The sequence below is a fragment of the Microcebus murinus genome, chromosome 1, assembly GCF_040939455.1.
Source record: "Microcebus murinus isolate Inina chromosome 1, M.murinus_Inina_mat1.0, whole genome shotgun sequence".
NCBI lineage: Eukaryota > Metazoa > Chordata > Mammalia > Primates > Cheirogaleidae > Microcebus > Microcebus murinus.
Window position 1 is genome coordinate 162018031 of NC_134104.1, and position 23921 is coordinate 162041951.

The following is a 23921-nucleotide window of genomic DNA, read 5'->3' on the forward strand; positions in this document are numbered from 1 at the left end:
TTTGTTTGGTTTTTAACCAGCTAAGCCTGGCAAGAATTCCTTGCCTCTCTCTGGTAATGTAATAGCCTCTTGAGAATCCTTTACAGAAACAGTTTAGATGCACATAACATACAAAGAAGGAAACCATTTAATTTGATGATAATACCACACCCAGATAATTCAGATACCTAACAGAATTTTTCACTGGAATTATTTGGTTTGGCCAAATTAACTGGGTAACTCTCCTTCAGTAACATCACATAATTACTCTTTTCTTATACTTTGTTTTCACTTGTCACTTACTCCTGATTCTTATCAGTTGTCAGTACCTTTCTTCTCCTGTTTTTAACATCTAGATCACAGCTCAACTAGGAAGGTCACTTACTTTGAAAGTATTCCTTCTTTACAGCCTGGTTGCATGGTGCTTGTGCTGGCAGAGTAGAAAAGAGATATCAAGGATTAAGGACCCATAACACAACTGGGAACCCTTAATACATTACAAGAACTGATTCCCAACCTGTTAGAGCGGGGAAACCGCAGTACCACAGAACAAAGAGACAGAGTCACTGAGCCTGAAATCATCAAAAGGAGTTTTATTGACTAGCTCGAGCTAGGGTCCGACTCTCAGAGCAACAATTGCAGTGGCCTCCATTCTGACAAGGACCCCAGCTTGGGCTATAGATATCCCTTAAGTAGTTTTCCCCCCTCCCCGCTCCCGCAGTCTTCTTCAGCAGCTTATCCGTTTTTTGGTTGGCTGTGGTTGGTTCCTCTTACCAGCTGATTGGTTCTGGCGTTAGGGCTTTCCCGGGGCATTTTATTTCAGCATTTTACTGCAGAGTCATCCAGTGTTTGGCGACTCCCCCCCCTTTTCAATCTCTTATTAGGAAATGACCTGAAGTTACCGCTTTTTGAGGCCCAGCACCCGCTAAAGCCTGTCAAGGCTTCACTTAAGCTATATATTGTAAGCAAGCAAGCTGGGGGGACAGAAGCTAAAAGAAGCTGTTAGTTTTGAGCCTTTCTTATAATTTCCATTTCTTATAAACCAACTTTCTCAAAAACTAAAGAACTCCTCAAGAGAGTGACTAGTTGACAAACAATCTAAGGGGAGAGCTTTTATTTAAAGATAATAACACTAAAGATAATTCTGTAAAACCGTAATGCAAGTCTACCTGATCAAACTTTGAAAACATAACTTTATCTTTCCTTTAAGAGGCCATGAGAAAATCTAGTATTTTAGTTTAGTATGTAATTTCCATTCCTGTTACTATATTTGGATTTGTTCCACTGTATCTGGATTTTTTCCAATGTATCCGTGGAATCAGGCAGCTAATAATCTTTACTTAGCATCTCTCATGTTTCTTGAATGAAAATAGGATGGAATAGTGGGATTAATGGCTAGATTTTCAGAAGATAGCGATTTTGTTATTTAGTTATTTTGTCATTTTCTTTGTATGTTGATAAAAGCTTGTTATAACTCTCCAGAGACATAAACGAAACAGTGTGAGATTGGGAAAGGATGAAGAGGCAGGAGGAAAGACTGGATTCTAACCCACATCCGGTCAAATTCCTCAACTTCTTTGAGCTTCACTTAATTGTATTAATAAAATTAGAGGTAAAGAAGCTATTTAAAGCCTTTTCCAAAACTTTCTGATAGAACAGAAATGCTAATCAGTTACCAACATGATAAACCAGTGTATCCTGATTTTGAAAAGACGTTTGCCTTTGTGATTGAAAATAAATATGGAAGCCAGAATTTGCAGCGTCAGCACTGAAGGACTAACCTTGAAAGGCCAGGTAAGAATTGAACTGGGAACAAAGTCACGTGTTTTTAACTGGATATACTGATATACAAATGCCCGAAAAAGTAATTTCGAGTCTACCGTTCACGAATTTCCCAGAAAGCCCTGTTAATGACATAACCTAGGCTCTTAGACATCTGAGTTAGCCAGCACCATTTTGCTGGAGGGGACTAAGACTGGATGCACGGGCAGGGCTTGGGAAGGTTATAATTTGAGGAAACTAAAGAAAGGCGCCAGCAGTAGGGCTTTTCCAAGGTCTCTGATGTACAGGAGAAGTAAAACCTCCCCAAATTCTCCAGTGCGGTCCTCACTGGAGGCTGCGGTCGCCCGCAGCGGCAAGCCATGGCGGAGACAGGCCCGCCGACTTACATCCAGGCGCGCGCGCTGGGAAGGCGCTCGCCCAAAGCGCTGCCCCACGCCTCGGCGTCCCGCCTTCGCGGTCGCGCCGGGTGCAGCGAAGGGACCTCGCGACCAGCGCGGTAGCGCTGACGGGCGTCGCCACGAGCCAATAGGCGCCCTGGGGGGCGGGGCGGTGAGGCCGAGGGGCGGGATTTCCCGCGCGGAGGCTCGGCCTGGCCACGGCTGTGCGGGCGCCCGCTGCCGCGCCCGCGAGAGAGGGCTGGCCTGGCGGCTGCAGCGGGCGGGCGGCGCGGGGAGCTGTGGGCGGCCGCTGAGTCTCCTGCCGCCGCCCTCTGTCCGCCACGATGCCGGGGATCGACAAGCTGCCCATCGAGGAGACGCTGGAGGACAGCCCGCAGGTGAGGCGCGGGCGGTGGCTGGCGACGACGGCCCCCGGTGGGCCGCCCCCGGGCCCGGGCCGCCGCAGGTGCCGGGCCGGCCCAGGTGGGCGCCGCCGCCGCCCAGGTGCCGCGCCCGTAGCGGGCCGCGCCCGGAGCCGCGCAGGCCGGCCTGCAGCCCCAGCCGTGAGGGCCGCGCCGCAGGGCCGAGGGCGCGGACGCGGTCGTGGGCCCGGCGCTCACGTACGCGCGCGGCGCTCCTTTTGCTTGAGGAAACGTGCTGCTTTTTGCCACCGCGATGTGAAGCGATAATCCCGGTCGCGGGATTTTCTCCTCGAAAACCTCTTCGGGGAAGTGCGGGAGGGAAACCCGCTGGTCCCGTGATGTCTGAGGCTCAGCGAGGCGGGAAGGAAACCTTCGGGGGATGCCGAGGGCTGTGGGGAGCTGTCGGCGAAGCCGTGGCGAGTCCCGGAGCCTGCGTCCGCCCCGCGTGCCCGTGTCGCGGCCGTGCGCGCGGCGAGGGACCGTGCCTTCCCGGCTCCACGCCGCGCGCCGCTCGCTGCGGGCTCGGCCCGGACAAGCTCATCAAAATAAAAGCCCTGTGTTCTGCGTTTTGTGCGTTGGCGATGGTACTGGTATGGTGGTTCTAGCTTGAGACAGTTTTGGAAAATGTATCCATTCGATGTTTTTTCAGTACCGAAGAATGAAATCAGCTATATTTAAAAAGATGGTGGGGGCTGCAATTTGCATAGGAGAACTTCGTCTCTAAGCCTGCCTTTTACACTATTTTAAACCTTGAAAGTGGAGTATTGTTCATTTAGAAATACAGTTAATATTTAGAAATATTTCATGTGTCTTTACAGATTAATATGGCCCCCAAAGAAGAAAGGAAGAAAAAGTCTAGATCCCCTTTTCCTGGATGGCACTTCTGCCATGGATTTTGTGCCAGTCTTAATTGCCAAGTTGAAATGGGGCTCTGATTGTAGAATTGATTTGTTCTTTTTCATTCTGGAAGTTATCTTCATACGCCAGTTTTCTACTGGTAATGTACTCTTATCAGCGTATACTGACAAAAAGAGAAACCCACATTTTGGTTTATCTGACTGCTAGAATAGCTGGTTCAATTTTTTTTTTTTTTTTTGAGACAGAGTCTCACTCTGTTGCCCAGGCTAGAGTGAGTGCCCTGGCATCAGCCTCGCTCACAGCAACCTCAGACTCCTGGGCTCAAGTGATCCTCCTACCTCAGCCTCCCGAGTAGCTGGGACTACAGGCATGCGCTACCATGCCCGGCTAATTTTTTCTATATATATTAGTTGGCCAATTAATTTCTTTCTACTTATAGTAGAGACGGGGGTCTCCGTCTTGCTCAGGCTGATTTCAAACTCCTGACCTCGAGCAATCTGCCCGCCTCGGCCTCCCAGAATGCTAGGATTACAGGTGTGAGCCACCGTGCCTGGCCTCAAATTTTTCTTAATGATAGTATAAAGTTAAAAGCTATTATTGTTTTAGATGATTTTCAAAAGCTTTGTGGGATGTGTTGGTCAGGTTACTTTTGTCATTTTACTTTTTTATTATGTAATACTCTATAGGTTGCCTTACCTTTCTTCTCTTACTTGGCTTGTTTTTTATAGGCTATAAACAGCTCCGAATGGGTTGCACAGTGCTCTGGCAATGACTTGTGAGAAAGGGATAATCTCTTGACTTATCTGATTAATTTCTTAGCTTTTCACAGAATTAGTTTACAATTTGAGAATTAGAGCTTTTTTTCTTTTGGACAAGCAGGCATCATATTAGTATCAGTTTTACAATAATTTTTTGCTTGTTTTCTTGAGATGAGGGTCTTGCTGTGTTGCCTAGGCTGGGGTGTAGTTAGTGGCTATTCACAGGCATTAATCATAGTGCACTATAGCCTCAAACTCCTGTCCTGAAGCAATCCTTCCCTGTCAGCCTCCCTAGTAGCTGGGATTACAAGTGTGCACCATCAAGCTGGCTACATTGATATTCTTGCTGTTTCTAGAAGCAGTTGAACTAGGTAAAATTCATTTGGAAAACTTGGGACAATTGGGTTTTAGGAAGGGTAAAGACTTGGAGGTGATTCTTAGGCAGAACCTGTAGCAGGATGGAAAGCCTTGGATCTGGGATTGAGAAGACAAGAGTTTTAGTCTTCACTGCCTCATAGTGCCTTTTGCTTTAGGGCAAGTTACTCAACTTCTTTGAACCTCAGCTATTGTAGTTAGGGAATGTTTCTGTTTTGGACCCTGATTTTTACAAAATACTAGTTGCTGGTTCAGAATAATTGGAAGGTAGAGAGGAAAGGATACACATACGAATATACATACCTGTTGGGCACCCAGCAGCAAACCCTAATAGTTTGCTTTCTTTAGTCTTTTTTTCTTATACATATTTTACTGTAATTGAGGTTATATTGTGCATAACGATTTTATTTTACTTTTTGTTTTTTAAGAGACTCTTGCTCTTTTGCCCAGGCTGCAGTGCAGTTAGCATCATCATAGCTCACTGCAACCTTGAACTCCTGGGCTCAAACCATCCTCTCACCTCAGCCTTCCAAGTAGTTGGGACCACAGACGTAAACCATGGCACCTGGGCTTGCTTTTAACTTAACATTATAGCTTAAATATCTTTACATGTTTTTACATTCTTAATAAAAAAAATTAAAGACAGCACAGTTCCTGATTTAACGATTAACCAACCCATCGTTGGACTTTCAGAGTTTTCCCAAAGTTTTGTTTTTATAAATAGCGTTAAGATGAATGCTTTTGGGTATAAATTTTTATCAGTTTGGACTATTTTATCTAAGTCTAAGAAGTAGAGTAACAAAGAATATGAAAACTTTCACAGCTCCTGATAAGTTTTTTATTAGATCATTTGATCTTAAGTGGCCTGCCAGTTGCTATGTAAAAAAATTAGAGCATGGGAGTCATGGAAGACTATCCTTAATTATAGTTTTCCTTTTTTAGTTTTGATATACAGTAACTATTAAAATAGGGGAAATTTGCAAGTCCAAATCCAGCTGTTCAATATCTTTAGAATTATCTTCCCCAACCACATGATTCTGCAAAATATTGTTATCTGTCAAGGCAGAAAATCTTAAGCCTACACTAGATGCCTTGTCCATGTTTATATATTGTCTTGAAAATCATAATCAAAATTAAACTTGTTAATTGCTAAGAACAGGTATGATCTTTAAAAAATAATTGATTTTATGTGTATTGATAAATATCTTAATGATTATCCATCCTTGGTAAAACAGTGAAGACAAATCCCAGTCCCAAATGTATCTTTCTTTGCATAATATGAAATACTCATAGAGCATGAGACATGCCTTTTCCCCATGTTTTAACATCTCTGATTGGGATTTTCCTTAGAGTTGATGGTATTTTAACAATTGCTATCAGCCAGATGGCAGTTGTAGTGTAATTGGTATTGCCTGCAAATGTACATACTTGGTTTCTCCTCTGGGCATACAGGCCAAGTGCAGACTTTCAGTGTTCAGCCAACAAAATCAATTAAGAACCATTTGAGGGGCTCAGGCTTATAATCCTAGCACTCTGGGAGGCTGAAGCGGGTGGATCGTTTGAGCTCAGGAGTTCGAGACCAGCCTGAGCAAGAGTGAGACACAGTCTTTACTAAAAAAATAGAAAGAAATTAGCTGGACAACTAAAAATATATAGAAAAAATGAGCTGGGCATGGTGGCACATACCTGTAGTCCCAGCTACTCGGGAGGCTGAGGCAGAATCTCTTGAACCCAGGAGTCTGAGGTTGCTGCGAGCTAGGCTAACGCCATGGCACTCTAGCCTGGGCAACAGAGTGAGACTCTGTCTCAAAAAAAAAAAAAAGAACCATTTGAGAAAGGAGTATCAGTCCTGCTTTGCCTGAGACCTTCCTTTGATACCTGGTGAGATGTCAAACACTGCCATCAAAACTTGCTGCATGAGTCAATGGCTTGGAAGAAAACATTAGGTACAAAAGTAGGTGACTTCTAAGAAATACTTGTAACCTGCTCCTGGCAGAGAGAATAATAATATATGAGAAAACATGGATATTGATGACTCTTGAGTTGAAAAGTGATTCATAAGAGTTGAACTCTGAATGTGAAGTTTTAGAAATATATTAAATTATGCTACTTGTATTTTCCTTTTTATGTTTACATGAAAGCTATACAAGATAAAATTCTATCTTTTATTTCTGTTTATTTCTGTAAATATAAGGTAAGAAATTTAAGACATAAGAAAATCTTAAATCAGAGCTTAATTGCCAGCATTGTTATGTTTGTTTTAGTAGAACATATATAAAAATGCTGCATCTTACAATGCATACCATCATAGATTCAATGAAATGGTACCATATTGATTCTGTTTTTGTAAGCTGCTAACTTTAAACAAACAGTAAATATACAATGCTGAACTTGATGTTGGTAGCTTCAAATAGAGAAATAGAGAACTTGTTTCAACCCTGTTTTGTGTAATTCCTTAAATTGGAATTACCTATTTTTAGAAAAAACTAAGTGGCAGTTTTTTCCTAAGAAATTCTGTCAAATCTAAATCTCTGAGGCCTGGGGAAACAGAGGACTTAAAATGAGGACTTCATATATTGACATATCTTGTATCTTTTTGTTTTTCCCTTATACTATATTGACTTGCTTCCTCTTTTGAAAATAGGAAGCTAAGAAATAAGTTGATTAAAAAAAAACTTCTAAGGTAGAGGCATAAATTATTTTTGGAATAAAAATACAAAGTCATGTTTTGGATTTTAAGCTGTAGTTATCTCCAGTAATAGTTGGTATTTTAATTCTTTCCCTGCCTTTGGAATATAAATAGTGTACCCTGCCTCTGAGTTTCCTTATCTTTGATAATTTTTATTAGTATTCTTAACAATTATTGACATGTTTTTCCCCTCTTAAAATGAAGATAATTTTTACAGGTTCATAGTAAAAAACAAAACAAAAGTCAAACAATATAGAAATGTGTAAAAAAGAAGAAGAAGAAGAAAATAACCCCAAATTCTGCACTTAGAAAAACCTAGGCTGAAAAGTTGGCCATGCTGGGGAGGGTACTGTGATACTATTTTAGATTAGGACAGGAAGGGGTTTGGCACTACTAGAAGAGACCATGGAAGAAGAGAAATAATAATACTAAGTTATCCTGGAATAAGATATTTAAAATATTTGTAATACATGAAAAAACCCCAAAAATATAATATGTGGAATGCTATTAATTTAGCTTTGAATGTTTCTGTTGGTTTTTTTGGAAAATAATTCTGCTTTAGTGAAGTGAAACAAAATACCCTGACTTCTTGGCATTGCTATCAAAAGAGAGAAAATAAACTGAAACTCAGAATTTTTGCTTCCTTTAGAAAAAAATGTTTTTCTATCTGATTTATATAATGATTTACATAAACTTATTGCTTTTATTTTATACAGACAAGGTCTTTACTGGGTGTATTTGAAGAAGATGCTACAGCTATTTCCAACTATACGAACCAATTGTATCAAGCTATGCATCGTATTTATGATGCACAGGTAAAAAGCTAAGAACTAACTCAATACTATTATTTAAAAATGAATCTTTAAGCCCCAGGAGGACAGAGACACAATGTCTGTCTTCTTTATTGATGCTTAGCCGTATCCTGGGCTCATAGTAATAAATCTTTGTTGAATGAGCACTAAGTATTTTGTATTACAGAGTTTACATTTCAATTATTAGTGTAGTTTGTAGCACTACAGACATGATGAAGATTGAAACTTCTGTCCATTCTCCCCAAACATAGTAAGAACTTTCTTACTGAAACTCATTTATAGTAGTGATCTTTGCCTAAAATTTGACTGAGCACCCTGTATTATCACTTAGTATTTCCCCTAATCATACTTTTGGTATAATGGAACACTTCCCCATTTTGAGTAGAGGATTTGCATGTAGTATGCCTCTATCTAGTTAGAAGGTGATAAAAATTAGATGTAGCTCTGGAGTACAAGGAGATGAATTTAAGAAGGGTATGACTACATTTTTCTTGTTGACCAGGCATAAAATTTGAGGTTATGTTTGGGTAACTTAATTACAAGTTTTAACAACAACCTGCATTCTACAATAATACTTTCTTTGGGATTAATTAGGTGTACGTGTACAAGTTTGGTTTTTTCCCTTCTCATTTTCTCCCCTTTCTGGATTCACATTTTCATTATGTACTTTAAAAGTTATGATAGTTGTTTATTTTTTTTCCTTGTGATAGGTCTCTCAGGCTTTGATTTCTGACCACAGAGATAGTTGATTAATATGTAAAAGAAATAATATTTTTGTCATTCATCACTGAAAAACACTTTAGAATTAAAAAAAATCTCTTTCATATGGGTTTGTTGCTATTATATGTGACTAATCAGCCACATTTTGGTTTTATGTTATTAAATGCTCATCGTAGTCTAGTATTGGTATTTAGAGAGTCATAATCAGTCATCAGTGTAGACTCTAAAGATTTTGCTAAGGTTATGTCAGTTTACTTCTAGCTTTTAAAATAGTTTAATGTTTAAGTTTTATTAGCAAAGAAAAAAAAGCACATACCTGGAACACTGCAGAATTCCTTTACAGTGTCTGTTTCATGGTTTGAACTTCCTTTTAAAGTTCTTTAATGGTAGTTCCCTTTCCAGTGATTTAATGAGGGTTTTTAAAAACATGTTATACAGTATTTACATTAAGTGATATTAAGTAAAAGTGGCCTGGATATCTTCAACAAAAACTTTTTTCTTAATCAGTAATACTGTGCTAATTTGAATACTAATCTTTTTCCATAGAATGAATTAAGTGCAGCAACACACCTGACTTCAAAACTTTTGAAAGAATATGAAAAACAGGTATTGTATATTGAAGTTTTAAAAGCATAATTTAAAATATGCAGTGATACACGTTCTTATGAAGAATCCTTAAATTTTTTTGAGTTCACAGGTTATGCCATTGAAATTTCACTATGGCACTTATTTTGAGATACTTTTAATGATTTAATGCCAGATACAAAGGCTATCTAATTTACTTCTTTTCTTTTTACAAATGAAGACACTGAGGCTTGCTCAAAGTTACACTAACGGTTATTGGAGGATCTGGAGCTAAACAATAAATCCTTGTACTCCCAGTATGGTGTGCATTCCAGTATACCAGGGGTCCTCAAACTTTTTAAACAGGGGGCCAGTTCACTGTCTCTCAGACCATTGGAGGGCTGTTGGAGAGTGCAGCGCACATTCCACACATGCGCACTGTGGGCCTGGGACAATTCGGCTGCTGAGCAGGACAGGCAGCGGCGGCAAAAACAGCCAGCAGGCCGGATGAGGACCCTTGCAATATACCATGTTAATTGGTTACTTAGCAAACATTGTAACTAATGTTTATTAATGATATAAATTACACTGTTTTTTTATTAATGACATTTTTAGAGCTTATTCAAAATTTTAGAAGTTTTTCTGAGGTTGTTTAAAAATGTAAATTACGGCCGGGCGCGGTGGCTCACGCCTGTAATCCTAGCTCTCTGGGAGGCCGAGGCGGGCGGATTGCTCGAGGTCAGGAGTTCGAAACCAGCCTGAGCAAGAGCGAGACCCCGTCTCTACTATAAATAGAAAGAAACTAATTGGCCAACTAATATATATAGAAAAAATTAGCCGGGCATGGTGGCGCATGCCTGTAGTCCCAGCTACTTGGGAGGCTGAGACAGAAGGATCGCTTGAGCCCAGGAGTTTGAGGTTGCTGTGAGCTAGGCTGACGCCACGGCACTCACTCTAGCCTGGGCAACAAAATGAGACTCTGTCTCAAAAAAAAGAAAAAAAAAAAAAATGTAAATTACAATGTTGTCATTCACAGAAGACATATAGCACTGAACCTTTACCATATCTCTGTTTCTTACTTTTCAGCGTTTTCCATTGGGGGGCGATGATGAAGTTATGAGCTCTACATTGCAACAGTTTTCAAAAGTTATAGATGAAGTAAGTGTTTATTTTGTTTGAATAAATGGTCTTATAATTAGTTACTCAAGATGTGTAGCTTTTATTGGTAACTTTGATTATTTTGAGTAAAGCTGTATTACGAAGATTGCTACAGAAGGGCCTTATTTTCATAAGGCCCTAACGGCTGGCTCCTAAAAATACTTTCTTTATCTGATGAAAACAAATTATTTTCCAGAAATAAACATATAGATGTGATTTCTCTACTCTTAATCCAGGTACCATTCAATCTTTTTTTTATCTTTTATTTTTTAGAGATAGGATCTCCCTCTGTTGCCCAGGCTGGTGTGTAGTGCCATGATTATAGCTCACTGTAACCTCAAACTCCTGGGCTCAAGAGATCTCCTGCTTCAGCCCCCTGAGTAGCTAGGACTATAGGTGTGTGTCACCAGGCCCAGCTAATTTTTTTTTTTTTTTTAAATATTGGTGGGGGGAGGGTGTCTCGCTGTGTTGCCCAGGCTGGTCTCGAACTCCTGGCCTCAAGCAGTCCTCCAGGCTTGGCATCCCAAAGTTCTGGGATTATAGGCATGAGCCACTGCACCTGGCCCAGTCTTTGCATTGTGGTGTTTAATGTAGGCAGGAAGAGAAGAGTTAAGTTGTGAGCCCTAGCTAGGCTCTTTTGCCATCAAGCAACATTTTACTCTTTAGTCTTTATTAATCCTGCTGTCTTAAACAGCCAAAATCAACCCTTAATTTCTCAAACTAGTCATCATAATAAATCATTTAAGAAAAAAAGACCTGGAAGGTAGGAGAAAGAAAGTAGTGAGAGATGTGTGGTGAATCCATAATTGCAACTCATTATAGGAAAATGTTATCCCAGGAAATCAAGGTAAAGAAACAGTATTTGTAGGAAATAGAACTTTTTTCATTTTTAAAAAAATTGTGGTAAAATACATACAACAAAATTAGCCACTCAGGACATTTAGTACGTTCACAATGTTGCTCAACCAACACCACTGTGTATTTCCAGAACATTCATCCCAAAGGAAACCGTATACCCATTAAGCAGTCACTTCTACCTCCCGGCTCCCCCCAAACCCTTGCAACCACTAATCTGCTTTATGTCTCTATGGATTTGCCTATTTTGGATGTTTCATATAAATAAACTCATATAATTTGTGGACTTTTATGTTTTTCTTCTTTCACTAGCATAATGTATTCATGGTTCATCCATGTTGTAATATGCATCAGTATTTCATTCTTTTTTGGCTAAATGAAATTTCATTGTATGGATATACTACATTTTGTTTATTCATTCATCTATTGGTGGATGTTTGGATTGTTTCCATCTTTTGGCTAATTTGAATAACGATGCTCTGAGTATTCATATACAAATTTGTTTTTTTGAACACCAGTTTTAAGTTTTTTTTGAGTATGTACCCAGGAGTGAGATTGCATAATTTTATATTTAACTATTAGATGAGGAACCACCAAACTGTTTATAGTGCCTGCAGCATTTTACATTCCCACCAGTAATGTAAGGGGGTTCCAGTTTTTCCACATCTTTGCCAATAATTGTTATTTATTTATTTATTATTATAGGCATCTAAGTGAGTGTGGAGTATCTCATTGTGGTTTTGATTTGTATTTTCTTGAGGGCTAATTATATTAAGCATCTTTTCATGTGGTTATTGGCTATATGTTTATCTTTGAAGAATTTGTTCAGATCCTTTGCCAGTTTTTTAGTTAGGTTATTTGTCTTTTTATTATTGGGTTGTAAGAGTTCTTTATTCTGGATACCAGTTCCTTATTGGATATGTGATTGGCAAATATCTTGTCCCATTCTGTGAGTTGCCTTTTTACTTTCTTGGTAGTATCATTTGATGCACAAAATTTTGATGATGTCCAATTTATATTTTCTTTTGTTTCTTGTGCTTTTGGGGTCATATCTAAGAAACCATTGCCAAATCCAAGGTTATTCTGTGTTTTCTTTTAAGAGTTTTAAGATGACCATATAATGTTTTGTACTGTATCAAAATTTTTGGTGTTTTCTGACCTAGAATTTATCAAAGCCTTTTTTACTAGATTTTGTTTAATTTACATAACACTGGTTAAATGTCTCTGTATAGTTAGTTATTTGGCCTTTTTGGTCTTTCTTTTTCTAGCTTAGCTCTTGTCATGCAGTACTTTCAACTCAACTTGCTGATGCCATGATGTTCCCCATTACCCAGTTTAAAGAAAGAGATCTGAAAGGTATTGAATTCAAGCTTATATTTACTTTCATCAGCTGTCAGAACATCAATGCTTATACAATCCTTATTACTCTATTCTGACCACAGACTATGCCACTTTAATCAGTTACCAAACATTTTATACGGGCTACTGCTAGGTGTCAAACTAGATACTGAGAAATATTGATTTGGATAAGATATCTTTTCCCTTGAAATATCCTAGAGAAGGAGATGGATAAGCATATAATTCTGACACTATGTCTCTTATAATTAGGGAATGAGCAAGGTACTGTAGGGGCTCTTAGGAGGGGTCAGAAAGGCTTCACCAAGGAACAGTGATCACCAAGGATGTGACATGAACATTGAACAATGAAGAGGAATTTGTTAGGAGAAGAGAGTCATTGTTCTATTAGAGGGACTAGAGTGCGCAAAAGTACGGGTTACTGAAATATATAGAGAATAATAAGAAATTCAGTGTGGCTGCAATGATGAATATTTTAGGGTAAGACAGGAGATGAATCTACAAATAGATTAGATGGGTCTGGATCATGACAAAGAGGTTAGACTTGAGTTTATGAGCAAAGGAGAAGCTAATGGGAGTTTTTAAGGAGTAGAAAGACATAATCTTTTTGTTTTTGGAGTATGGAATAGAGTGGATTTAGTGTCAAGGAGACCGGATTAGGAAGATGTGGGAGTCCAGTGAGGTATGACCATGGCCTGAATTAGGATAGTGACAGGGTATAGAGGTGTGTGTATGGGCAGGAGCGGCAAGAGGTAGCCACATCTAACAACTTGCAACCTAGTAGTTTTTTGGCTTTTTTTTTTTTTTTTTACCCATTTAGAGCTATTAGGTGATACACAATGAGAGTTTTATGTAATTGGCTCTGCTTTTTCATAATTTATAATCTCAGCCATATAGACTTATTTTTGAAATATGTAGACACAATAAAAACATTGAACAGTGAATGGTGAAGTATTAAAAGTATACATGGAATAAAGAAAAATATACTTTAGAGATGGAGTTAATGATTGTGATTGTGATCTTCAAGAATGGTCATTTCTAAGGTTAAAAAACAAGATCTCTTTTCTCATAGTGTAAAGAGACTGAATGTCATAATCATAATAAAATGATTCTCATTCAGCATTTGTGCTTATTAGAGTTATATATCAAAAAATGAATTAATAAGTTAGATTCTGGCACTAAATCAAACTATTGCGCATCTTAGCATTTACGGTGGGTTTTAAAATTTGTTTTTGTGTCATATTCCTTAGTTGTAGCAAGTAGATTTTCTAGTGGTGTAACTCTTGCTAATGATAGTAAATGTTCCGTAGACCAGCTGAAATACAGAGGAACTGTTTCACCTTGAATGTTTTTTTTTTTTTTTTTTTTGAGACAGAGTCTCACTGTGTTGCCTGGGCTAGAATGCCGTGATGTCAGCCTAGCTCACAGCAACCTCAAACTCCTGGGCTCAAGTGATCCTCCTGCCTCAGCCTCCTGAGTAGCTGGGACTACAGGCATGCACCACCATGCCTGGCTAATTTTTTCTATATATTTTTAGTTGGCCAATTAATTTCTTTCTATTTTTAGTAGAGATGGGGTCTCGCTCAGGCTGGTTTCAAACTCACCTTGAATGTTGAAGGATGAAATATTATTTACAGTTTTAATTATTGTTTAGCTGGCAGTTATTTTCTGAACAAATGTATTTCATAAATATGCTAAAGTTAATTATTCTTCAACTTTTTTAGAAATACTGACATTAAAGGAAGTATTTCAGATTGCGAGTAATGGTAAGCCCTGAATACTTTGCGGACTTATTTCTTGTAATGTTGCATTTTTCAGTGTATATCCATTGTCAGATTCTCTATAACAAAGAATGAACCTGATTAAATATATAAGTGAACATTATTTAAATCACATGACTACTTAAATTACATTGTTAAGACTACAAGAAAAATTTTAAAGGAAAGTAAATCAATCTTGTAGTTTACTATCTTCATAATACTTAGGGATATGATGTAATATTTTATCTTCCTTGTTTTTCTTATATTTCAATTTTTTTTTTTTTTTTTTTGTTTTGAGACAGAGTCTCACTTTGTTGCCCAGGCTAGAGTGAATGCCGTGGCGTCAGCCTGGCTCACAGCAACCTCAATCTCCGGGGCTCAGCGATCCTACTGCCTCAGCCTCCCGAGTAGCTGGGACTACAGGCATGCGCCACCATGCCCGGCTAATTTTTTGTATATATATTTTTAGTTGGTCAATTAATTTATTTCTATTTTTGGTAGAGACGGGGTCTCGCTCAGGCTGGTTTCGAACTCCTGACCTTGAGCAATCTGCCCGCCTCGGCCTCCCAAAGTGCTAGGATTACAGGCGTGAGCCACCACGCCCGGCTGTTTTTTTTTTTTGAGACAGAGTCTCACTTTGTTGCCCAGGCTAGAGTGAGTGCCATGGCATCAGCCTAGCTCACAGCAACCTCAAACTCCTGGACTCAAGTGATCCTGCTGCCTCAGCCTCCCAAGTAGCTGGGACTACAGGCATGCGCCACCATGCCCGGCTAATTTTTTTCTATATATATCAGTTGGCCAATTAATTTCTATTTATGTTCGAGACGGGGTCTCGCTCTTGCTCAGGCTGGCTTCGAACTCCTGACCTTGAGCAATCCGCCTGCCTTGGCCTCCCAGAGTGCTAGGATTACAGGTATGAGCCACCACGCCTGGCCTCAAATTTTTTTTAATGAGCGTTTGCTATTTCTTTTTTTAGAGAGATGGGCTCTCACTGTTGCCCAGCCAAAAGTGCAGTGGCTTGTCTCAGGTGTGATCATAGCTCACGACAATCTTGGCTCAAGCAATCCTCTTGTCTCAGCCTCCTGAATGAATAATTGGGACCACATGTGCATACCAACGTGCCTAGCTGCATTTGCTATTTTTGTACTAAAAAAATACTTTAAAAAACTTTTAGTGGATTATAGTTTTCTTGCAATTAATTTTTTTAACCAATTTGGTAAATAGATACATAATTTAGGGGAAATTTGGCTATGGGGAAAATTTGAGTGCAATAATCATGTAGTTGGTAAGGAATTCTTATCTTGCTTAAGCACATTTGCAGAAAGATGCACATGTGAAGGCCATTTAAAGCATTTATAAGTTTTGCAAAGTACTGTTGTGTTGTTGTTAACACTCATTTGTTTTCTAGATCATGATGCTGCAATTAACAAATACAGCCGATTGTCAAAAAAGAGAGAAAATGACAAGGTGTGATATATTTTTAGTCCTTTAGGATGACAATTAACAATTATTGCATTAGGAGGTCTAGTTTTTCCTGTTTAGAAACAGAGCCAGCGGTTACTTCGTATGCTTTGCTATATTGCTCTTAGTTTATTCTTTCCCTTTAGCGGTTCAAAACCTTTCTTATGATTATTAATCTATTTAAACAAAATATTTTTCATCTGCCAAGATCTGATGTTATAAGTAAACATAACTATTTTAAAAATGTAATCTATATCCAGTAGTTTTACGATCTCTTGCTTTGTATTTTGATGTCATTGCATTTGTTCTGTTTGAACATATATATATATATGTGTGTGTGTTCAAAAGTGTCTTTTGAGATATAGTAGTCAAAAAGTTGAATTGTTGCACGCATAATTCAATGGAATTCTGTGATGAGGCCCTCCTCATTTACAGAGAATATATATTTTGATATTTTTTCAAGGAGTAAAATACAAAAATATGATACTATAGTTGAGAAGAAATGCATTCAAGTAGAGATCAAAGAACAGAATATTAACCAGTTCACCTGGATATGCTTTAAGATCATCTCTCTCTCCAGGGCCTAATCCAGGGCTTTATCTGTAGGCCTTACTAGATTCTTCTGAGTGAGGTGATCTCTGTGCCTGAGTATTGGTGCCTGTAGCCTTGGCTGCCGCTGGTGGTAGAGACACAGTGACTGCTTATCGGCATCCTTAATTGGGTAGGACTTACTATGCAACAGCTACTGTGACAATAAAGGGGATGTTTTGCACACAAAATTCAGTACAAGAATCTTCTTTTCATTTCTAATTTTAGTTCACAGACTACTTGGTGCAAGTATTGATAAAATATATACATTTTGGGATCTACATTAATCACTTGGCCTTAGAGAAGTAGTAAAAGGCCCTAGATACAAAATTTGGTACATTTTACATTGCCTCTGGCTATTCCAAGTATTTTTAAAAAACATTCTTTCACCAGTTTAATTTTATTTAAAAATTTATTGAGCATTGATTATATGTCAAGCAGTATGTTGAGTATCTTGGGGGAACAATGAGAGTAGGCACCACTCCTGCCCTCAAGGAGTGGATACTCCACATTTATTGAAGGCTTCCTGTGTGAAGGCATGCAGCTGGACTAAGTGCAGGAGTATAAGGATGAAGAGAAGGCACAGATTAACTCTGTTGCTAGTTAAATGCACTAATAGAGGTTTTAATAAAATCTTGAAAGAACACAGAGAGGACAGCAGTTAACGTTGATTGGTGAATTGGGAAAGATTACACTTTTAGGAGGTGACATTTATACTTAAGCTACACTGGTTTGGGATTGGAGAGAGGGAGTTTCTGAGAGAAAAATAGCCTTTGCTGGAGGTGCATGATGGGATTGAGAGGGTATAAAGGTTAAGAGCACTGGCTCTAGCTCTGTCACTTATTTGCCTGAGATTACACTTACTTAATTCCAAGCCTATTTTTTAGTTTATCAAAAGAACTTAATAGTTGTGAAGATGAAATGAGGTAATGTATACAGAGTATCTGGCTTATGGGAAGTTTTCTGTAAATTCTAGCAATAATTATGATGGTGGAAGATAATTATTTCAGTGTGTCTGGAGCATAGGATGTATTTGGGGAGGTTTCGCACAAATGACAAGGAAATAGTCTGGGGCCAGATTACTATATTAATGACCTTGAAATTTGTATTAGAAAGAGTGGGCAGCCACCAAAGGATTCTAAGTAGGTATATAACACCATGCAATTGTGTTATAGGACAAAAATACTAATGAAAATGTATGTGAAGGGGACAAGACTAAAGGTAATCCAATGAAAAGGTATTGGAATAGTTTGCAAAGACATAATGAAGGTCTCAGCTAAGATTGTTAATTGAAAGTGGTGAGGAAGGAATACTTTTGGGAGATATTTTATAAATAGAATTGACAAGACTTATGGTAGGAGGAGGAATCAAAAATGAGTCCTGGATTTCTTGGGTGACTGAATGGATCCTAGAGTCATTAAGAGAGCTAAGAAACAAAGCAGAAGAGGAGTTTTTGTGGGGAAGATACTGTCTTCTGTTTTGTTCATTTCTAGCACATAAACATACACATTCTCTGGCACTTGGGAGAGTGAAGGGCAAGAGATAAAAATTTGTGGTCATTGAGGCATTGGTATATCGGAATATTCTTGTTACTTGATGAGGAATTCTAAGGGAAGCAGGAAGACAGAAGAGCCTAATGCATATTGCATAATAGGTGTTTAATAAATATTTGTTGACTGAATAAAAGGACTCAGGAGATCACACATAGTTTAAGTATGAATGAAGGAAGACAAGCAAGTACAAGAGAGGAAGAGTAGCATGAAGAGAACCAGGAGGGGAGAGTGGTATGCTGTGACCTGATTGAGGTCAGGGACTAATGGCTAAACCAATAATAAATAGTTGTCTGCCTTTTCTCCCTGTGGTAGGCTTTCTCTGCCATGTTCAGTTTAGATATTATATCATTTTCAGTTATGTGCAGAATTCTGTTTTTAATATGCATTGTATAAATGATGTGGTTGCTAAACAGGAAAATCAGCTTAACCATTATGTTGAAGGTTTGTAGTAGATCAGAAAACAAGAAAGTTATGCTAAATTGCTCATGATATGCCATTTTCCTTAGGTAGGCACTTCCCCACAGCCTCTACTGAAAATAATTAAAAATTAAGTAAATAGTATTTTTAATCTCATTCAAAGGTAAAATATGAAATAACAGAAGACGTGTACACTTCCAGAAAGAAACAACACCAGACCATGATGCATTATTTTTGTGCATTAAATACCCTTCAATACAAGAAAAAAATAGCATTGTTAGAACCTCTGCTTGGGTACATGCAAGCTCAGGTAAATACCGTATGATGTTGTAGATTGTAACTGTACTGATTGAAACTGTCCTAAAATCCTTATATCAAGCTTGATATTTACATTAAATGTAAAAGATATTACAAACTTTTGTCAGTATCCTTGCTTGTGTTTGTGTTTTAAAAAGTAATTTTTAAAAATGTCATTAGAGTACTAGTTTAAGGAAATTAGGAAGAATGGCTTTCCTTGTAAATGAGGATTTCAGATATTTTAGGGTAAATGAAACAATGTACCTTGTATTTAAATCTTGTTCACCAAAGTTGGGGGTAAGGAACAGAAAGCTAAATGAATTTCAGAGTTACACCTCTTGCTGGAGCTTTCACTAACTCTTGCTTCATAATAGATTTGAAAGAGAAGGCTGGGCGCGGTGGCTCACGTCTGTAATCCTAGCACTCTGGGAGGCAGAGGCGGGCGGATTGCTCGAGGTCAGGAGTTCAAAACCAGCCTGAGCAAGAGTGAGACCCTCTCTCTACTATAAATAGAAATTAATTGGCCAACTAATATATACAGAAAAAATTAGTCAGGCATGGTGGCGCATGCCTGTAGTCCTAGCTACTCAGGAGGCTGAGGCTGCAGGATTGCTTGAGCCAAGGAGTGTGAGGTTGCTGTGAGCTAGGCTGATGCCACGGCACTCTAGCTTGGGCAACAAAGTGAGACTCTGTCTCAAAAAAAAAAAAAAAAAAAAAGAAAGAATGAACAAGTTTGAATTTTTTTCCTATATTCCTGTGTACTTCCTGAGTTAAAAATAATAGATGAATTGCAAAGTGCCCAAAGAGGTGTACATCAGGAAGGAGGCTAGAAAAATTAAGTTTTGGGTAACATAAGATATTAGTCCCTTAAAAATCAAGAGTTTGAAGAAATTTGAATATTCCCTCGAGTAAAAGACTACTGTACTTATTATATCAGATATAAAACTTATCTTTATAGTAAACATGAAATCATTTATCTGTATAATTTATTTGAAATGCTCTGAAATTTCTTTTTCCTTTCCTTTCCCCTTTCCCCTTTCCCCTTTCCCCTTTCCCCTTTTCTTTTCTTTTCTTTTCTTTTCTTTTCTTTTCTTTTCTTTTCTTTTCTTTTCTTTTCTTTTCTTTTCCTTTCCTTTCCTTTCCTTTCCTTTCCTTTCCTTTCCTTTCCTTTCTTTTCCTTTCTTTTCTTTTCTTTTCTTTTCTTTTCTTTTCTTTTCTTTTCTTTTCTTTTCTTTTCTTTTCTTTTCTTTTCTTTTCCTTTCCTTTCCTTTCCTTTCCTTTCCTTTCCTTTCCTTTCCTTTCCTTTCCTTTCCTTTTTCCTTTCCTTTTTCCTTTCCTTTTTCCTTTCCTTTTTCCTTTCCTTTCCCCTTTCCTTTCCCCTTTCCTTTCCCCTTTCCTTTCCCCTTTCCTTTCCCCTTTCCTTTCCCCTTTCCTTTCCCCTTTCCTTTCCCCTTTCCTTTCCCCTTTCCTTTCCCCTTTCCTTTCCCCTTTCCTTTCCTTTCCCCTTTCCTTTCCTTTCCCCTTTCCCCTTTCCTTTCCTTTCCTTTCCTTTCCTTTCCTTTCCTTTCCTTTCCTTTCCTTTCCTTTCCTTTCCTTTCCTTTCCCCTTCCCCTTCCCCTTCCCCTTCCCCTTCCCCTTCCCCTTCCCCTTCCCCTTCCCCTTCCCTTTCCCTTTCCCTTTCCCTTTCCCTTTCCCTTTCCCTTTCCCTTTCCCTTTCCCTTCCCTTTCGTCTTGCTTTCCTTTCCTTTGCTTTCCTTTCCTTTCGTCTTGCTTTCGTCTTGCTTTCGTCTTGCTTTGTTGCCCAGACTAGAGTGAGTGCCGTGGCGTCAGCCTAGCTCACAGCAACCTCAGACTCCTGGGCTCAAGCAATCCTACTGCCTCAGCCTCCCGAGTAGCTGGGACTACAGGCATGCGCCACCATGCTCAGCTAATTTTTTCTGTATATATTAGTTGGCCAATTAATTTCTATTTATAGTAGAGATGGGGTCTCACTCTTGCTCAGGCTGGTTTTGAACTCCTTACCTCAAGGAATCCGCCTGCCTTGGCCTCCCAGAGTGCTAGGATTACAGGCGTGAGCCACTGTGCCTGGCCTAAAATTTATTTTCTAATTGAAATTATCATACATACATATTATCTGTTAGATTCAAAATATATAAAAGGATATACAGTGGAATTTAAGTTTAGCTTCCTCAGTGGCTTCATGACCAGTAGAAGTCACAAACTACAACTTGTTTTTACACAAATGGAAATAATCCCTTTTTTTACTTAACTATGTATCTTAGAGATTGTTTACATGATTTTTAAGTATTTTTTAATGTGTGTTTGTTTTGTTCAACCCCCCCCACACTCTTCCCCACCCAGATAAGTTTCTTTAAGATGGGTTCTGAAAATCTCAATGAACAACTGGAAGAATTTTTAGCTAATATTGGAACAAGTGTACAGAAGTAAGTATTTTTTTTCCTTAAAACTGAAAATGAAATGACATACATGATAAGTTAACAGCTAAATGCCATAATTTAAAAATATTTAATATCTGCCATGATTGCTTTTTGTTTTTTTCACTATTTTTTCCATAGAATGTGAACTCAGGCCGGTGCGGTGGCTCACGCCTGTAATCCTAGCTTTCTGGGAGGGCGAGGCGGGAGGATCGCTATAGTTCAGGGGTTCGACACCAGCCTGAGCACAGTGAGACTCTGTCTCTATCTCTAGGAAAGAAAAACTTAAAAAAAAAAAAAAAAGAATGTGAACTCAATTTCATAACACTGTCAAATCAGTTTTGTGTCTGAATATAATAGACACATAATAGTAATTATCCATAAGTGAAATTATCCTTAAACTCTAAATTGTGAATGTTAAATGGGAGATTACTAAATAAATCTTGTTTTCAAGCTGTGAAAGCTTAAAGAGAGAGAGAAAGCTGTTATCATTAGGTTCAAAAGGCTGAGCAGTGATGGCCAGCCTGAGGCATGGAGAGAGATGAAAATGATTGCCATTTTAAAGGCACAGGACAGAGCAGTTTGAAAATTCCTCCAAAGTCAGGCATTCAGTGTGGTTTTATTAGGTTTTTTTTTTTTTTTTTGAGACAGAGTCTTGCTCTGTTACTGGGACTACAGTGCAGTAGTGTGATCATTGCTCACTGTAGCCTTAAACTCCTGGGTTCCAGCAAGCCTCCTGCCTCAGCCTCCCTCCCGAGTAGCTGGGACTACAGGTAAATGCCACCACATCCAGCTAATTTTTCTATCTTTTTTAGAGAAAGGGTCTTGAACTCCTGGCCTCAAGCAACTCCCACCTCAGCCTCCATATGTGCTAGGATTATAGGCTCAAAGAAGTACTGCACCCAGCTGTGTTTTTAGTTTTTGAATTTAGTATTGTTCCCAAAATATCTAAATTTCAAATAAAATGTAAAGCTGTTTCAAAATGTATTCACAGTACTTTAACCACCCATGCCACTGTGTCGCTGTTTGAGAAAATATATACAAAACAAATAATGCAGGTAAGCGTGATTGGTAAGGAGTTCTTTGTCGGTTGTGGTTGGTAGTAAATAATCTGTTCTCTGTGTTAGTGTTCGCAGGGAAATGGACAGTGATGTAGAGACCATGCAACAGACAATAGAGGATTTGGAAGTAGCCAGTGATCCTTTATATATGCCTGACCCAGACCCCACCAAATTTCCTGTTAATCGAAACTTAACCCGAAAGGCTGGATACCTTAATGCTAGAAAGTAAGAAAACTATTGTTATTTTCACATGTTGTATATCATGTAAGGCAATGCAAAGTGAATATAATAAATAACTGATATTGTCTGCCAAATTGTCTTGATTTTACTAAAGGTTGAATCTTTTTAGTTAGTAGTGTTAGCATTTATGTGACCTTTTTGACAGATAAGGTACATGTATACTTTTCAGAAGTAAAATTCTACCTAGATACTTATTGAGTAATTTAGAATTATAAAAGTGAAGCCAATTTGAGTTTAAATCTTTCATAACATGTGAATGCTATTAAATATTTATCATACCTTAAAATACAGGTAATTACAGCATCATGTCAAATTTTAGTTTTCACCTGACAATAGGATGAAGCAGGTTAACCCTAGGAGTAAAATAAATTTTTTCGTTTTGACTTTATTCCTTGGAAGTTGAACTATAACCCCTATCTTATGGATTATCACTATAGAAGCTGTAATTTGATAATTTCCAGCCTTGTTTTAGAAACAGCATACATTCACATAAGTGAGTCAACATACATGAATTTATTTTAGAGACTGAAAAACATATTTATATTTTCTTGGTACCTTGGTGCCTTTTTGCAGGCTATTTCTTGTTACATGTTTTATCTTGTGTCTGGCTGATGATAAGGAGATTTCAGCTGTGTCGTTATTAAAGCATGAATATGCTTTCTTTGTTTAGTAAAACAGGCTTGGTGTCATCTACCTGGGACAGACAGTTTTACTTCACACAGGGTGGAAACTTAATGAGTCAGGCCCGTGGGGATGTAGCAGGAGGCCTGGCCATGGACATAGACAACTGTTCAGTGATGGCTGTGGATTGTGAAGACAGGCGATACTGTTTTCAGATCACCTCTTTTGATGGGAAAAAGTTAGTATTTTTTTCTACTATTTATAATATCTGTCATATTTTAAACTACTGAAATGCAGTATAATTCCTTTTTGTTCAGAAATGTTATAGATATTCTAGACTTACATACTAAGATAATTTGCTTCTTAATTTTGTAGAAATGTATTCAATTTTTGTTTCTGAATTGGTTAAATGATTTCTTAATGTTTTGAGGTTGTCAAAGCATGGTTATATGATAAAAGACCTGTGATTTCATGTTAAGAAACTGGAACTGAAAATCCTGCATAATATAGGGAAGACAGCACAGGTTAATGGAAAGAATCTCAACCCTGGGATCAGAAAGTTCAAATTCTGGATCCGTTACTTACTGTGTGGACTTAAACAAGTAACTGGACCCCTATGAGCTCCACTTTTCTACATGTGAAATGTAGGTAGAGGAGTTGTAATCTTTACTTTGTAAATTGTTATGAGGAAAATCTAATCTAAAAATCTAATAGATGTAATGTGCCTGCCATATAGTAAGTGCTAACAACAGTGTTATTTTTAAATGTTAATCAAATATTTCT

The 23921-nt window shown here is 38.3% G+C and overlaps 1 protein-coding gene across 2 annotated transcripts in view; it reads left to right on the top strand.

Moving 5' to 3' along the window:
• Nucleotides 1-2303: 2303 nt before the first annotated feature.
• The window catches only part of APPL1 (adaptor protein, phosphotyrosine interacting with PH domain and leucine zipper 1), a 40837-nt gene continuing 19219 nt past the window's right edge, over nucleotides 2304-23921 (top strand). For both annotated transcript variants that reach the window (XM_076008833.1, XM_076008837.1), the window contains exons 1-11: nucleotides 2304-2536; nucleotides 7957-8055; nucleotides 9319-9378; nucleotides 10423-10494; nucleotides 12618-12705; nucleotides 14430-14471; nucleotides 15874-15932; nucleotides 18648-18794; nucleotides 21143-21225; nucleotides 22344-22502; nucleotides 23188-23376. In XM_076008833.1, the coding sequence (XP_075864948.1) occupies nucleotides 2483-2536; nucleotides 7957-8055; nucleotides 9319-9378; nucleotides 10423-10494; nucleotides 12618-12705; nucleotides 14430-14471; nucleotides 15874-15932; nucleotides 18648-18794; nucleotides 21143-21225; nucleotides 22344-22502; nucleotides 23188-23376 (1052 nt within the window). In that variant the 5' untranslated portion in view covers nucleotides 2304-2482. The remainder of the gene's footprint in view (nucleotides 2537-7956; nucleotides 8056-9318; nucleotides 9379-10422; nucleotides 10495-12617; nucleotides 12706-14429; nucleotides 14472-15873; nucleotides 15933-18647; nucleotides 18795-21142; nucleotides 21226-22343; nucleotides 22503-23187; nucleotides 23377-23921) is intronic.